Genomic DNA, 17,225 nt, shown 5'->3' with positions numbered 1-17,225 from the left:
TTGAATTTAAAGGTAAAATGCAAGCAAATATGGCTAAGTATAACCAAAACAAAAGCGTTGGTGGGTCAATCAAATTCACATGTTGGGTTTGTTTTTAAAGTAGACTTTTTGGCTGGCCTTTTCTTATAGTTACACATTTGCCCTACTCCTTCCTAAAACGTGACATTAAAAAGTACCCCTCCTAAGTTTACCCACTGATTAAAAACATTAGTGAAAGAAAAATTAAAAAATCAATATATATATATATCTATATATATATATATATTTGTTTTAGTTTTATAAATATATATTATACTTCTAAAGGACGATCGACAATCGACATGTAATTGAGTTAAATAGATAAAAAAAAAAAACTCACACGTTATTTGAATGCACCAACAATTAAAGAGATTTGTCATCTCGTTATTTATGTTGGTTTATATTTACCATAACGTTGTTCGTGTCAACTTCTTTATTTATTGTTTTCTACGATAATTATAACTCAACTCAACTTTCTAAACTGTGTGTTTTGCTATCTATTTTAAAAAATTAAGTCGTATCTTACAAATAAAAAACTGTATTTCTTAAAAAATCTCCTTTCTGTCGAGAAGAATTAACGTGAATAGTCCAAAAAATAATATTTACAAAATATAACAAAAATAATCAAACTCTCTATAACCCATTTGAAAATCTTGCTCGATTTTGTAAATAGTTTATAAACTTTGCTATTTTTTAAAAAGACTATTCAATAAATTGTATTCGACTTTTTTTAGTCAAGTTTTAAAATCTAAAATTAAAAAAAAATTAAGAATTGGATTAAACTCTTAGGGTGTGTTTGGGGTGAGGTTTTAGGGGGAAAAAGATTAGGAAATTAAGTCAAACCGTGTTTGACTCAAGGATTACCGTAATCCCTAAATAAACCTATCTTATCCTCTCTTTTTATTTCTTACAACCCTACATTACCCTATCCAACTAACTCAATCCAAATTCTATTATTATTTTTTAAATCACTACAATCATAACATTCTCTCAAACACATATTATTATAACACTACTATCATAATCTCTCATCCGAACACATACTATCATAACACTACCTTTTATATTTTTTCCTCTAAACACATATTACCATAACACTACCAATAATAATCTTTCCCCCAAACACATATTATCATAATATTAGGATTATCATGATCCTAGGATTATTATAATATTTTTTCCTCATAACTCTTTCCTTCCCCCAAACGCTACAAATGATGAAACCTATATTTAATTGAAAAAAAATGGAAGATTGAAAGAACTATAAAACAAAGTAGCGATGAAATGTGACCCAAACAATTATGACAAATTCTTATATATTTGACATGGCTTTTGTAAAAATAGAAGAGTGAAGCATTGATGTTGGCCACCATGACCCAAATTTAACATTCCTATGGGATACCATAATTGAAGCACAAATCCAAAAACCCATTGTGCTTTGTATCATTATTGCATCACCATCCAACCTTGAACTTGATTCTAAGGCAAGCAACCACCAATGTATTCAAATCATTCCCCTTTTTCTTTTTCCTTCTTTTCTTTTTTATTTTCTCATCAAATAATCAATTCGTGATTCTATTATTTTAAATAAGGGCGTAAGAATAATCTGATAACTCGAACTACCAAACCCACTGATTTAAATTTTTTAATTTTATTTGGATTGGATTTAGTTTCAGATTGGAGAGTTGAAAAATTCGGACCAACCCATTGATTTAAATTTTGTGTGTAAATTCAGATTGGCTGTGTGTGTGCGATTTAAATTTTGTGTGTAAATTCGGATTGGCTGTGTGTGTGTTTCAGATTGGAGAGTTGAAAAATTCGGACCAACCCATTGATTTAAATTTTGTGTGTAAATTCGGATTGGCTGTGTGTGTGAAACTTTGAATGTAAACATTTTTATTTTATTTTTCAAACGAGGAACAACACTGAAATTTAGAAACGAAAAAAAAAAAAAAAAAACCCAACCCAACCCAATTCATATTTTACGGGTTGTGTTGAAAACTTAATTCGAGTTGTCAATTCGATCAACCAAACCTGTTTATACTCCTAATTTTCACATAAAAGAAAAAGATTAAAACTATTTATAAAATATTTCAAAGAATCCAATAAAATGGAGAGAATTTTATAATCTCGGTAAATATATAAAAAATGAGTAATTATTAAATAAAGGTAAGATAGATGGACTAAATATAATAAAATTTTAGTTTATATCGTAATAATTGGTAATTTTTCAAACAAAATTTAGTTAAAATTGTTTTTATTTTTTTTAGAAGAGATTAAAAATATATATATATATACACACATATATATGTATGTGTAATAGTAGAGTGGTATTGGAAATACAAAATGTGTTTATTATTGCGATGTGAAATCACATGGGGCATTAAAAGTTGGCCACATGGGAGTTGGTGGGCGGCGGTTGTGACGGCGGAACGGTGGGAGACGAGAGAGACGGTGGGCCGGATAAGGGCCGTGGATCGGAACCACCGGAAGACGGCGGAGATTTAGTTGAACAGGGGAAATGGGATATTTGTGGTCGGTGTCAATTAATGCTTGTCTCTATGCGAAACAAACTCCATCTCCCTTGTCTCTTCTTACTTCATCCCCAATGGACCACCACCTCTCAATTTTGCCTCCACTTTTATTTTAAAATAAATAATTTAAAACCACACTTTTCAACCTAATAATTTATATATATATATATATATATTTTACTATTTCGTTTTTTACCTTTTGTAATAATAAAACTGCTATAAATATTTATAAATAGGAGATTTTAACGTAGATATTTGATAAAATCTATTGATAACATATACGAATCGTTGTATTTTATATATCTTAGTTAATTTTTATCCGATGATTTGCATGTTTTAATTTAATAACTTTTTTTTCTTAAGTTTGGTTAGGTTTTTAGAATTTTGGTAAATTGAGAAATGAAACTTACCTTTTCGATCTTCGAAATTTGATGAATATATATTTTTGGTCTCTAAATTTTAAAAGTAGAAATTTTTAATTCTTCTCTTTATAACAATAGACCAATCTTATCATTTTTTAAATATATCTTTATTGTCTCGTTTTAAAAAATAGGTTTATAAGGTCATAAAGATTTTAAAAAAATAATAATATGATATTTAAAACTTTAAAAAAATAGTTTTAGAAATGATATGTTTTTATATGTTATTCTTCTAATTTAAAATATATAATTATCAAAAATAAAAACTATTTGAGGGTCTTTTTAAACTTTGTTTCTAAAAACTAGTGAACTAAAAAGATACCTTTTAAGTCTATTCTTATCAACATGTGACTAAAAATGTTTATTTTTAAAACTCATACACCAAACACAACATATTCATCAAAATTTATGGACTAGAAAAGGTAATTTTTTTTTAAAAAAAAACAAAGATAGAAAGATTACTTTTATACAAATCTTTAAAAAAAAAAAGATCAAACGGTAATAAAAGCCATATTTTAATTATTGAATTTTTAAATTTCAATTTAATCCACGCACTTTTATTTTGAAACAACACATCAAAAATCAATAATCAATGTCTATTTGATTATGTTTAAAAAAAATGTTACACGTTCAATGGTTGCATTTACTCTAATCATATATCGACCAATTAAACTTAAAAAGAAAAAAAAATTAATGTAATATTTTGAAATAAAAGTTGAAGAGTTTGTAAGAAAAAAAAATGAATGCACTGTATTCTCAATGGGACTAACAACTAAACTCCATTAATACGATGATTTATTACTATACCAAAAATGTTTGAATACCAATACAATTAAATTCCATAGTCCCATCCCATTTCAATATGATAATTTCATAAATATTCCCATTTCCACACCCCTTTATACTTTGTTTTGTTTTCACAATATTATATAAAACTTTCATCAAACTTAATAAGAAAAAATCAATGATGAAATTCAGATCAAACAAATTGTCTAAACTAAAATGGTAAAATTTCACCAAAAAAAAAATCAAAGCTATTTAATTACCTTTATACCCCTGCCAAAATTCCAAACGTTCCATTCACTAACTCAATTAAAATCATGATTAGAAGGATCTACTGACACAACAATTCTAATTCAATCATTCAACCTAAAAATTCCAATCACATTTAAGACGTGTTTATTTCAAAAAAAAAAAAAAAAAAGAAAAAAAAATCGAGATAGAATTGATTTTATAAAATTGATTTCTAAACAATCAAATTTTCATATTTTTAAAATTTATTTATTTAGATTATTTATAAAATAATATTTTTCAAGAATACATTTTTTTTAATACAATTTCTTTAAAAGAACATTTAAATTTAAATACTTACAAATTTTGTTAAACTTTTTATAAAAGTTTATATACATAATTTTGTTTAAAAATCTATTTTCTCAAATTTTGTTTATAATATTTTTATTGAAAATGAATTATTTTTCATTCTCATTTGAAAAGTTACCGATATCTCAATTTTTGAAAAGAATAATTCAAACAAACCCTACATGTTTCATACAAAAAATTGTTTTAAAACTATCAAATTACGAAGAGAAATGTTATTTTGAGTATTTAAAAAACTATATGAAATAAAGGGATGATTCTAAGCTTCAAAAATCAAATTTAAAAAACAATTTTAAGTGTTCTTCTATTTGTCTAAAATCATTTTATTTAGAAATTACCATTTTTTTTTTTGTACAAAAGCAATTTCGGACACTACCAAACACAGGCTAAGTTCATCCTCAATCTTTTTATTTTTTTACTTTTACTTTTTTACCTTCCAAAACTAAATGGAAAAAAGAGAAAGAAGAGAAAGCAAATTTAGCCTAAATCTCACAACAACCAAATGGGGGTATAGCCCTAAAAAGGTGGATTCCCTCAAGAAACGCCACGGCGGTATAAGTGCTTGCAGGCTCGAGAATAGAAAAATAACATAAATTAAATTAATAATCTCAATAAAAACACTAAATTAAATTATCCAAAAAAAAAAAAAAGAAAGAAAAAGAAAAAGAAAAAGACGATAAGGTCAGTCAGTCATCGCGTTCCAATCAAGACGTAAACGGCGTAAACAATTCCGGGAATGTATCCGAAAAATGTGAGCACCAAGTCAATCCAAAATTCGATCTGCAATTTTTAATACCCAATAATATAACAAAAAAAATAGTAATAATAAAAAAAGTTTGTTATTAATATTTCGAGCAAATATAACAAAATGATCAAAACATTTTAAAAAATAACAAAACAAATTAGATATACGATAAAATCTAAATTATTCAATTAAAAAAATTAAAAATAAAGCTTACCAATGCTATTTTCAAAATCTAAAAATTATTGAAAATTAACTCGATAGAGATTACATTTGCATTTGATGACTGTTTTCCTAAATTAAAATCGATTTTATTTTAAATTGGCTAATATAGTTCAAATGTAGCAATTTAAAAATCAGGAAAAATAGTTATCTGATAAAACTTTGAGAAGTTTGTTTATAGACACCACCCTCCTATATTGGTTTTATGTTTTTGTTGTAAGTTGACTAGAAGTGTTTTCAAAAATTTCAAAAATTGTTTTTGTTTGTAGAGATTAGTTAAGAATTAAAAAACAACCAAACCTTTTTCCTTTTAAAAAAATTACCTATTATGGTGAGATAACTGTACAATTTCCAAAAAGGAAAAGAAAAAAATCAAAATCAGAATGAAAGGGGTATATCTTAGTGCTACATTTGATGTTCTACCCTAATTCTTTTTTATGTTAAGCTTTATATCTATCTCTATATATAGAAAATTTCAAGAAATATATTTGAGGTCCAGAGGATAAAGATTCTAAAACTTAAAAGCATAAACACTCAAAATAAACAAAATCTAAAGTATAATGAAGTTATACCAAAAAAAAAAAAAAAAAAAAAAAGGTAGTTAAAAAGTGAATATTTCGAATAATTAATGAATATAAATCTAAAATGTTATTCAAACTATATTATTTGATAATTGATTAATTATTTTAATTAAGTTTACAAACAGTCTACTATAGTTTTCTTTTCTTTGTTTTTTCAGTAAAATAATTATTATATTTGAAAATTTAAACATCTTCCACGTTGAATTTTCTTGTCTTTGTTACTCATAATAGTTCCTTTTTTTGGGAGTTTTTTTCACTGAATCAAAAAGTTTTTCTTTAGAACTTGTTTTAGTTTTCTGGATGGCAATTTTAAATTGTTTCAACCGATGAACAATTTTCAAAAACTAAAAAAGAAAAAAGAAAATTTAGGCTTGTAACTTTTACATTTTTCTAATTTTTAAAAGTTAAAAACTCAAGACACAGTTACCATTTAAAATATTTTAATTTTTTAGATTCTGTTGGTTACCATTTTAGTTCTTTAGTTTCAAAAATTGACTTCTTTTCCTAAACAGTAAAAAATAGATATCAAAGGAAGAAATTTGAAGGTGAATATTATCTATAGACATAATTTTTAAAAACAAAAACAGAAAATTCAATCCTATTCGATAATCCATAAACACTTTTCCAACATTCAACTTTCTTCTTTCTTGAAAAAATCAAAGCGAATTTTGAAAACTAAAAAAACTTTTGTTTTTGTTATTGGACTAACAACTTAATAATAATCCTAAAATGGAAATAAACTTAATTTTTTAAAATAATAATAAAAACAAAATGATTACAATCTTAGTTACGAAAGGGATAGTATTGAAGATACATTAAATTTGATGGGAATTGAAGGAAAAAAGGGAGGAAAGAGGGAAGGGAAAGGAAAGGAAGGGAAGGAATACCCCAATGCCATAGCGGAGAAAAACGCCGACGGGTGGAATGAAGATGGCGAGAAGGACTTCGACGAATGTGGCCGAACCCATTCTCTTTGGTATTCGATCTACTTGTCCTGCTCCGTGCATTTCCACTTTCCCCTTTCTCCTTCCCTCCCTCCCGCGCCTCACCTCTTCAACTGCCGCCTTTAAATGAACTTCCTATTTTCTACTACCACTTCCTCATTTCTCTCTTCTTTTTTTAACTTCTTTCTTTTACTCCTTCCCTTCCATCTTTTTCTTTTTGCCTTAATAAATCTTAAATTACAATAATAGAAAGTTTACTATGATAATATGTTATTTTCTCAATTAAAATATAATACAAAAAACTTCCCAAATTAAAAAAAAAAAAAAACATAAATTTGTAATTTTAAGAGTAGGGGAACAATATACTAAATTCCTAATTCAACTTTCTCACCTCTTACACCTTACACTTAGTTAACTCACTTATCTACAGGCTCGAGGGGTTTCCCTACAACCACGTAATAATTTCGATAATCAGAGTAATTTAATCCCAGAGAATTTACTACCTGTACGGTGTTAATATTATTGCAAAGATTGTTGTTCATGTAAATCATTTAATGGAATCAATTAGAAGATGGCAAACTCGGAATTCTTGAACTGAGTTTATCTCCTAGCAATGTAACTTTCCAGCAATCCCATTGGAAAATAAACACAGAAGACTTCTTTGGCACAACTGTGAATCATAACCACCAAACAAAGAAAATAACCATGGTCATTTCTTTTGATCACGAGAACAAAACAGATTTAAGATTCAAATGGATGAGTTACCTCGAAATTTATCATCTTTTGTCACGATTCCAAAAGTTTCTGCAGTTTCTCGTATCATGACGCCACTTGTTCCAGTAAAAGCAGGTATTTTACACTCGACAACTGCAGTGACATCAAATGATAACATAGCTAACGTGAGAGAAAACACTATTACAAAACCTCATGCTCTTATTGACTAGAACTAAGATTTCAACATGAAGTCCTTGAAGTAATTTTAGGTGGTTATGTGGACGATATGGCAGGAAAGAAACTAAAAAATTTTGCCATGCTTTTTACTGGTGTAAATATGTGAAGTATTTTAGGAAAGCTTGAAATAAGGAGAGAAGTTGTTCATTCCAGAGAGTTGCAAAAAGTTAACAAGTCATGGAATTAATGGTTTTTAATAGTAGGCCCTACAGTTGGTTTAACAACTCCTTGGGCTAAACAAAAGGTGGAGTTAAACAACTACTACGTCTTGAGCCAAACATGCCCTTAAGATTTCAGCTTAAATGTTCTTTTTACCAATTTGACAAAAATTTGTACTCTCTATATGACTGGGACCTCATTTAAAACCAGTTTGAATCTTTATATTAGATCCTTGAAATTGGATATTTGGAAACTTGAAGTTAACAGGGGCTGGATTTTCATTGGAATACATATAGAACATGGAGCGGGAAAAACAATCGTCCATTCTTTCTGTAAAATTCATGTTGGTTGGGCCTTGTTTTTTGTGCCTTCTTCCGTCGTGTAAAATTTGGTTTATTCATGGAAAAAAAAGATTCTATAAATATGATAATAATGAAAAAAAAAAAAAACTTAAGAGAAAATAGTGATTTACCTCGGATCATGGCACCGTGAAGATCTGCAATGAGAAGATTACGAGCTAACGCATCTGGCCTGCAAGATTTGAAATGCCCAATCACCCAATGAAACAGATAACATACCACTAGTACAGGAAGAATATTAATTTAACGAAAAAAGGCCAAAATAAGTGGGGAAAAGTAACATATACGAATTGAGAACAAAAAAGTTGCAGATTAGGAAAGGGAAGTAAAATACTAACCCAACATTGTGCAATCGTTGTTTCATGTAGCTCTTCCACATATCATGCATTGGCCAAAAGATTTCATACCTGAAATTGAAAAGCACAATAATTCATTGTCAAATATAAATGATAGTGCCCAGCCAAAGAAAACATATTTCAATGGTTGCCTATGGAGAACAAACTTAAGATCTATAGAATGCAATCAGAAGTCATTTTGACCAATAACCTTTTAACTTCCCCTTTCAATGGATGATGATCAGGAACTAGATCGAGGTACTAATTCTAATTTCAGGAGAAACAGACAGTTTCATTGTCATTTTCCTATTCAATCCCTTTAATGACCTTGCTCAATAATCTTCCCAACACCCTTTTTGATGGATATCAATCAACTACTAAGTTCTAATCCTAATTTCATGATAAACTGACACATCCGTTACCATTTTCCAATTCAACCCTATATGGGACAAAGTGGGGCGAGGAGCTGGTAATGCTCTCAATCGAGGAGATAAATGGAACTCACTTGTGGCAATCAGAAGGCAAATCAAATGTTCCACACTTTTTATGTTGCTTCATGGACATATGCCTTTTGGATCGTTTTGAAATGCTCCGCAAATCTCTCATACGAGAGCCAATCATTCCAGCACGTTTTGGAACAAAATTATCAAGAAGGATACTAGCATCAACTTTCAATTCTTTAGACCGCTTCATGTAACCACTGTTTTTTAGCTCGTGACAAATCTTGTCAACCACTCTTCCTCTACTTTTTGAAACCTGCAGAAGAAGTGAGAATAAATTAACCAAGTACATACTACATGTAGCTGTTTTTCCTGTTACTAGGCATATGAGACATCATACTTAACATTATGCCACAATTGACCACAAGCTTAACCTAGTGGGTAAAATCAAATTTAATATTAAATCTAACACTCCCCCTCACTTGTGGGCTCAAAATATGAAGAAATACCCAACAAATGGAAATGAATATCAAATGGGAAGAAAACAACAATACAGGAGCTTGAATCCAAGACATCTTGGAGCAACTTCCTCCGATACCATGATAATTTTATGTAATATATTGAGTAAATCAAAATACATAATAACCTATTACATTGCGAATAAATATAGACCAAAATACTAATAAAGGAAAAATACAAATATGGAAAAAATTAAATAGGAATAAACTCAATAAACCCTAATTGCCTTTGACAATGCCTACAGTCCACAACACTACTTTTTGGAGACTTCATCACCCAAAGCCAACTAGTTGGAGTTTATTAAATCACGTTTGACAACAATGACCTTTTTGTAGATGTTTTTAAGGTTATGTTCATTTCTTCACAAAGCTCTGTTTTTTTCTCTTTTTTGATATTTGAAAACTAAAACTACTTTTTTTAGTTTTCAAATTTTGGATTAGATATTGAACTTTCTTTTGGAACCTTTTAGCAAACAAAGAAACACATGGATGAAGTAGTGTTTATAAGCTTGACTTTCAAAATACAGAAAACGAAAAACTAAATGGTAAAAGACTCTTTAACGTTTCCAGTGAGGACAACTTACATCCATACTTGAAGCCATCAATTTTTCATTCACAGCAGCTGAGAGGGTGAAATATATGGGATCACTTTCATTCACATCTGCATATGAAAGAAATCAACTAAACATAAGTAAACTAAAAACATATTGCCTTCCCCACCAAACGAAAATATTAAAAACCATATCCACAATGAGGGGACCTTTATTTGGGGGTTTCCCTTCAGAAGGCAAAGTAATTGAAGAATTATACTGATTTCTTGAAACAACTGAAGTGGGATCGTTCAAAGCTGATTTTCCCTTGACTTCTTTCTTTGATTTCTCTGTAGAACTAATCTTCTGTTGTTGAAGAAGTTCGACTTTAGCGGCAGCACACCTCCGCTCCAATGCCTCCAACGCGTGTTTCCTTAGATCTTGAGAAGCTTTCTTGTCCGACATTGAAATTTGTTGGTTGATTAATCCTTCCTGAAACAACATACAGCTTTTTTGTATATAGAACTTAAAAAGACATTAAAAAAAAAAAAAAACAAAGGCACAAGATTAAAAACATCTGTACAAAAAAAATGATGAAAATTGGATGTAGTTCCACAAAAAATGTTTGAATGATAACTGTGAAGACATAAAATTCATGGTCGCAGAAACAATGCACTTTTTAGCAGAGACCAAATCGTTATACGTATTACCAAACCCTAAATTAAGACAGTTGACTTACATAAGCTATAAATCAAAAGACAGAAGGTAGCACAAGGCAATCCAAATTTGTAGAGAAGATGTCTTTTTAGATACTATTCGGCTACTGTTATTAAGGGAGAAAGAAACAAAACAGACAACTCCATTCTTCAAAATTTGGCTCCATTATTTCATTAGACAACTCTAATTTTCGTTTTTCAATTGAGGAAAAAGATATAGAGGATGATCGGAAGCCACGTCTCCATTCTTAATTTGTTTATGGATGCAAAAGAACACCGATGAATCTGACTTGACCCCCAAAAGAATATAATAATAATAATAATAGAAATCGTTCCAAATTGGTAGTATTTGGAAGAATTCTAAGCTTCAAAAATCTGTTCCCATTTTTAAAATTTAAGCCTCCATAAGCTAGTGATTTCTTTTATATTACAACATCAATAGTTACTTCTACCATTCAAACCAACTCAACATCAATAGTTACTTCTAAGTTTTTTAATTTCATTAAGACTGATTGAACATCGAATGAAGAAGCAATCGATATATTCTCAGTAGGTGTTGTTAGTACAAACTAACATAACTTACCCAAATAAAACAAATAATACAACCCTTGGAATCGAAAAAAAGACGACGCTGCAGCGTGCTGTGGCAGTCGCCGAGACGGCGGCGGGAAAGAACGGCAGGCGGGATGGGGTGCAGTGGCCGGTAATAGGAAGGAGGAGCGGATGGAACGTGAAATAGACAGTTGGCGGCGAAGATGCAGAGCCGAACGTCCGCAGCTGGGTAGTAGGAGGAGCCGGAGGCAGGGAATGTCAAGACGCAAACGCCTGGCCGGCTGAGTAAGCGGGAGTATGGGGTAGAGGGTTTAAGGTAATTGTGTTAACATTTTTCGAGTATTTTGAGTTTTTTAAGTTTTTTAAGAAAAATTATTTTAAATGATATATCTTTCAATATATAAATATGTATAACAAATTGTAAGACCAAATTAATATATTTTTTTTACAAAAGTTAGATAAAAAAAATTAAAAACCGTTTTACGAAGGGAAACTTTCGGTAGTATATTAATATTTCAGGTTTGTCCCATCTCTTTTATCTTGTTCGTGATTTTTTTTTGTTTCTTTATTATCCTTCTTTTTTTACTGCTATTTTGCGATTGCCAGTTTTCCTTATGCTATTTCTTTATCGTATTTCTTCTGCGATTTTGTGATTTCTTTCATCAATTTTTCTTATGCTATTTCTTGTATAAAGAATATTGAAAAATTATATTGTAGCCAAAAAATGTAAACAATATAGATTGGAGTAGGCAAATGTAAATGTGTAGTATAAAATTATATCGTGTACCAAAATAATAAAAAAAATAATGTATCAAATTTTGAAAAAAAAAATCTTTAAGTTTTGGTTCCCAAATCGATAATGTCCCAAATTTAAACATAACAACTACCAAACAATAAGTCAAATATACTGAACCTGTTGTTAACTACGTGATTGATTGAAAATATTTTGTATTTTACATCATGGGCTCTGTGCTTTTTTTTTCGAAATTGTTTCGTGTATATACTTTACCATTATATTTTTTGAAATACTCGTTTTATGAAGTTTCAAAACAATAAATTCAACAATTAATTGTTCGGGTAAAATAATTTAAATAAATAAACAGCTAAAACAACCAAATAATTTTGAAGTTTACTATTCTATCCATTTCTCTAAAAAAAGAAAAAAAAACATGTTTCTATAGATAATACACATTCCATTAAAGTTATGGATCATTGAGAAAAGTTTTTATCGACTTGATTAAATACGAGAATTAATCTAAAATTTAAAGCAAAAACATACTCATCATTGTATAATTAACCTCATCATAATAATTAAATTTAGGAATTTTTTACCGAAGTATAAAGGGTAAAGTAAAACTAAGATGATTATGGCTCTTTCTCATTCCTTCAACCATCCCTCTCAAGCATGAACAGAATCTACTATCACCACGTGACTGGTGTGGCGTTGCGTCAAAAGTATTTTCTCATTGCTTGTCTTTTACGTCATAGTTCGATTCCCTTAGAATGGTGGTCGGCTAGGGTTCTTACGTGGTTGAACAAACAAGATTCTACTATCAGTTCCACTCATCTTTTATCATGGCTTTACATAATTACTCCCAAAATTTCTGCTTAAAGTAAAATTCCCTCTGTATATGTACACGATTCTGTGACTTTGATGCTATAGACATTTCGCACCCTTCTTCCACTGTAGTTCGCCGGAGTTTAATGTCTCAGAGGTGGTCGAAGGAGTGAGAGCATTCAGTCACCGATGTCGGAAATATCCAGCTCATGGAGCGAAGAATTTGCGGGTTTATGGGAGGATTCGGGGATCCGATACGTGGCAGAACCGATCGGAATTTCTTCACCGTCGTTCGAGAATACGGGATCGATTTTTCCGGTCGAGTCGGGGAATTACAAGGAATCGGTGGAATCAGAGAGTTTGAAGAATCAGGTTAAGGGGTTTGCGCTTGCCTGGGGTGAAATTCTCCTTGAATTGGGGAGAGGTTGTAGGGACATTGTGAAGCAGAATTTGATTACCGAGGATTCATATGTACAAAAGCTCAGAGGACCCTGCGCGAGTGTTACTTCAAGACTGAGTTTCTTAAACGAGTTTTTGCCGGAAGATCGAGACCCTGTTTATGCTTGGCCGGTGATATTTTTTGTTTCCATTCTCGCATTCACTGGTGTGTTCTGGTTTTGGACTTGTTTTTTCTTTTTCCTCATAGTGCTTATAGTTCTGTTTCATTTGTCATTTGGTTTAATCATAACATTTCTCCTTTTTATTTTTTTCATACTCATATAAGAGAGATATTGTAGTGTTTTCCCTTTGATTTAATCTTAGTGGTACTGGCAATTGTGACAAGTATGTCATTTTTTGAATGCAAGTTGTGATAATATATGAATGGTAATCGTGAAACTGTGATATTACGATCTTAATGAAAATAGTTAACATTATTTGCAGTTATCTGTGTAAATAACAGACAAGAGAGCTTTAGCCGACCGATAATGAAGGTGCGCGATCATCTTCCCAGTGCTTCTCTCATACTTCTTCCCGATGGCAGGCATATGGCGTATGATGTATATGGTGTTTCAGCTGATAGAGCTAGATTTTCCATAATAGCTCCACACTCTTTTCTTTCATCTCGATTTGCAGGTAATATTTGGGAGATAGAATACTTTGAACCTCTCAAATTCATGGAAATTCAATTCTTGAATCATAGTTCTTGGACATGCCTAAATTTTAGGAAGATTGTTGCAGAGCTAACATTGAGAGGTGACGGAGATTAAAGCATCTATTTCTATGGCAGGTATACCGGGAGTCAAAATGTCTTTGCTTGAAGAATTTGGTGTTCGCTTGATTGCGTATGATCTTCCTGGTTTTGGGGAGAGTGATCCTCATCCCCACAGAAACCTGAATTCATCAGCATTTGATATGTTGCATCTAGCTGATGCTATTAGTATTAATGGAAAATTTTGGGTGCTTGGCTACTCAGAAGGAGCTATGCATGCTTGGGCTGCACTTCGATATATCCCAGACAGGATTGCAGGTGTGTAAGATTATACGTTTTGATTTTTAACAGTGTAAAGATACTGTACCGCGAAACTGTTTTTTTTTTTTTTTTTGCCCCAACTTTTTGTATTCCCTTGGACTTCCTTTTTAACTGTTGGATTCTGAAATCTACTATGATACTTGCAGACTTAGTATTTTACCCACTAATGAAAAATAAAAAAACAAGAACATATGACCATACAAGGAGTATGTAAAAGTTACAAATTAGGCTACCCCTGTCGCATAGAATATCCATTCTGGTATTGTTTAAACAAAAAAAAAAAAAAAAAAAAAAATCAATTTCTAATTCAGTAACACGGTACCTTGGTTTGCATACATCGGTTGGTTATTACAATGAATTGTATTCTCAAATTATTTAAACGTAATTTAAATGTAGGTTTACTTTGGAATTCAATGAACATTTTCGAATTTGTAGGTGCAATCATGGTGGCTCCTATGATCAATCCATATGAAAAAAGCATGACCAGGGAAGAGTTAAGAAGAACTTGGGAAAATTGGGCTCCACGAAAGAGACTTTTATATTTCTTAGCTCGTAGATTTCCTAGATTTTTGTCCTACTTCTATCGTCGAAATTTTTTGTCAGGAAGACATGAAGAAATTGAAAGACAGTTGTCTCTGTCACTGAGAAAGAAGGTGAGTTCATAGACTATTGAAAATATATCTATTAAGTTCAAAGATAAGATTATTAGATAAGGATAGGTTCGATCTCAAAATTAATTGGCAATAGAGTGATGTAGCTCATGTATCTTATAAAAGTTACGAGTTTTGTCTTCCCCTCGATATGCCATTTCAAGATAGCATCTCCTTGGGTTCACTATTCTTGGGTCTGATTTTTTTAATTAATATTATTTTTTAAGGAATACGAGCATAGCTTCATTAGCGTAAAATATGTACTTTCGATCAAGAGATCATATGTTCATATCCTTCACCCCATATATTATTGAGCCAAGAGGAAAAAACAGAATTGGATTCTGATTGAAGAATGATAAACCGTCTTGGGGAGATATGTCGAGGATACTTCACCATTTCTATGAGATACATAGGTTAACTCTTCCATTGTCAATTGATTTTGAGATGGACAGTGAAAAGGGGCAATTAGTTTAATAAAAGTACTTAGAGAGAACGAGTTCAACTCACACCTAATACTTACAGAACACAATCTTCACAATTTTCAGGATGAAGTTTTAATCGAAGATCCAAAATTCAGGGAATTTTGGTATAGGAACGTGGAAGAGTCGATCCGGCAGAAAAATGTCAAACCTTTTGTAGAAGAAACCATGCTACTGGTGTCAAATTGGGGGTTTAGTTTGGCAGATCTTAGGGTGCAGAGGAAGTGTCAAAGATCTAGCATTCTTCATTGGCTCAAATCATTGTACAGCCAAGAACAATGTGAATTGGCAGGATTTGTCGGTCCCATTCATATATGGCAGGTAAAATCTTATGCTGATTGGTTAAATTTGTCGTGTTTGTTCCAACTTCTAATTGATTGAGAAGATCATATGAGCATTATTACAATCGTTAACCATCGTGGACTAGCCTAGTGGCTAATAAAGAGTTAAGAAGTTATGGAATGGATTCAATCGCATGGTGGCCACACCTACCTTAGGTTTATTATCCTACTAGTTTTCTTGACATCAAATTGGTGTAGGGTCAAAAGAGTTGTAGCCTAAGACTAATGGACGTGTGAGTAAGCTTTTACAATTAGTCACAGATACAAAACACACACACATTACCATTGTTTATTTGGAACTCTTTGTTTTTCTTATGACTTTCACACACACACACTTCAGTATATGCTATATACTGAAAGAACCAGTGTAAACATAATTTTAAACATCGAAATTTGTAATTCGTTTTCTAATATGAATTTGAATTTTGGTTATGAATGATGAACAGGGAATAGATGATCAAGCAGTTCCACAATCAATGACTGATTATATAGGCCGTATTTTACCAGCAGCCGTATTGCACAAGCTCTCAAATGAAGGGCACTTCTCATTTTTCTATTTTTGTGACGAATGTCACAGACAAATATTTTCCACCATTTTTGGACCTCCTAAGGGGCCAGTCGACAGAAAAGAAAGAATTGAAGCTTCTCCTTTAGAAGGAAACATAGATCTTACCGTAAAATGATACGTCTTCTCGAATAATACCCAAGGCTTGTTTCTTCCACGCCCTTTTAGCTAAGAATAGCATATTGATTTGCCTTCCAAATGCTGCTGATGTAAATCTAACGTATTTTGATATTGATATATCCTGATTCCTCATTTGCTTCCACTTTTTGAACTAGGGTATGTTATTTTATCCCCCCTGCTTGGGACTTTTATATTTAACTGAATTTCATGGGGCCGAAATCCATTGCTTTGTACTTCTTTCTCTATAAGTCACGGTTATATTATATAACTTTCAGCTTCACTTCTTGCTTTAAATGTCTTCTAAAGTTTTAGTTTGTTCTTATTTTCATTAGTTATTAGGAATCTCTTATTTTTCACCCTTCATTGTTTGGAATGAAAATTCTTTTAGCTTACCAAAATTAAAATTACAAATTAAAAAAACAAGTCAGCTTCCTTTTTATTATTGAGTTTTAAGTAACAACCCATTTAATTTTGTTTCGGCTTGGATTCTATTTTAGTCTATAAGCATTCTAATTTGTTCAATTTCTAAAATTAAGAAATTTCTATTTTCTTCATTTTGGTTTCATTAACTTTTGAAGATATCTATTTTAATTGTAATTTCAATAAATTAATTACGTAGAGCTTTTGAGTATGTGTAATATGAG

General features: G+C 30.9%; 3 protein-coding genes across 4 annotated transcripts; 1 reads left to right on the top strand and 2 right to left on the bottom strand.

Moving 5' to 3' along the window:
- Nucleotides 1-4,977: 4,977 nt before the first annotated feature.
- On the bottom strand, nucleotides 4,978-6,938 carry LOC103486456 (low temperature-induced protein lt101.2-like). The gene is made up of 2 exons (XM_008444428.3): nucleotides 6,781-6,938; nucleotides 4,978-5,128 (listed from the first exon to the last, which is right to left on the bottom strand). The coding sequence occupies exons 1-2, from the start codon at nucleotides 6,898-6,900 to the stop codon at nucleotides 5,039-5,041; spliced, it is 210 nt and encodes a 69-aa protein (XP_008442650.1). The 5' UTR covers nucleotides 6,901-6,938; the 3' UTR covers nucleotides 4,978-5,038.
- A 189-nt stretch (nucleotides 6,939-7,127) lies between these two features.
- On the bottom strand, nucleotides 7,128-11,745 carry LOC103486457 (ribonuclease MRP protein subunit POP4). 2 transcript variants are annotated; one of them, XM_008444430.3, is made up of 8 exons: nucleotides 11,429-11,745; nucleotides 10,360-10,637; nucleotides 10,184-10,260; nucleotides 9,147-9,397; nucleotides 8,645-8,713; nucleotides 8,420-8,478; nucleotides 7,603-7,704; nucleotides 7,128-7,507 (listed from the first exon to the last, which is right to left on the bottom strand). In XM_008444430.3, the coding sequence occupies exons 2-8, from the start codon at nucleotides 10,631-10,633 to the stop codon at nucleotides 7,398-7,400; spliced, it is 942 nt and encodes a 313-aa protein (XP_008442652.2). In that variant the 5' UTR covers nucleotides 10,634-10,637; nucleotides 11,429-11,745; the 3' UTR covers nucleotides 7,128-7,397. The 2 variants fall into 2 exon arrangements, with proteins under 2 accessions (XP_008442652.2, XP_008442654.2); XM_008444432.3 differs by having other exon boundaries at nucleotides 10,360-10,621; nucleotides 11,429-11,744.
- Nucleotides 11,746-12,747: 1,002 nt separating this feature from the next.
- On the top strand, nucleotides 12,748-16,800 carry LOC103486460 (uncharacterized). Its single transcript, XM_008444435.3, has 6 exons — nucleotides 12,748-13,559; nucleotides 13,838-14,029; nucleotides 14,184-14,423; nucleotides 14,862-15,079; nucleotides 15,622-15,876; nucleotides 16,343-16,800. The coding sequence occupies exons 1-6, from the start codon at nucleotides 13,145-13,147 to the stop codon at nucleotides 16,577-16,579; spliced, it is 1,557 nt and encodes a 518-aa protein (XP_008442657.2). The 5' UTR covers nucleotides 12,748-13,144; the 3' UTR covers nucleotides 16,580-16,800.
- The last annotated feature ends 425 nt before the right edge of the window (nucleotides 16,801-17,225 follow it).

Source organism: Cucumis melo, chromosome 4 (genome assembly GCF_025177605.1).
Source record: "Cucumis melo cultivar AY chromosome 4, USDA_Cmelo_AY_1.0, whole genome shotgun sequence".
NCBI lineage: Eukaryota > Viridiplantae > Streptophyta > Magnoliopsida > Cucurbitales > Cucurbitaceae > Cucumis > Cucumis melo.
Note: the sequence above shows the minus strand (reverse complement) of the source record. Positions and strands in the feature narration are given on the sequence as shown.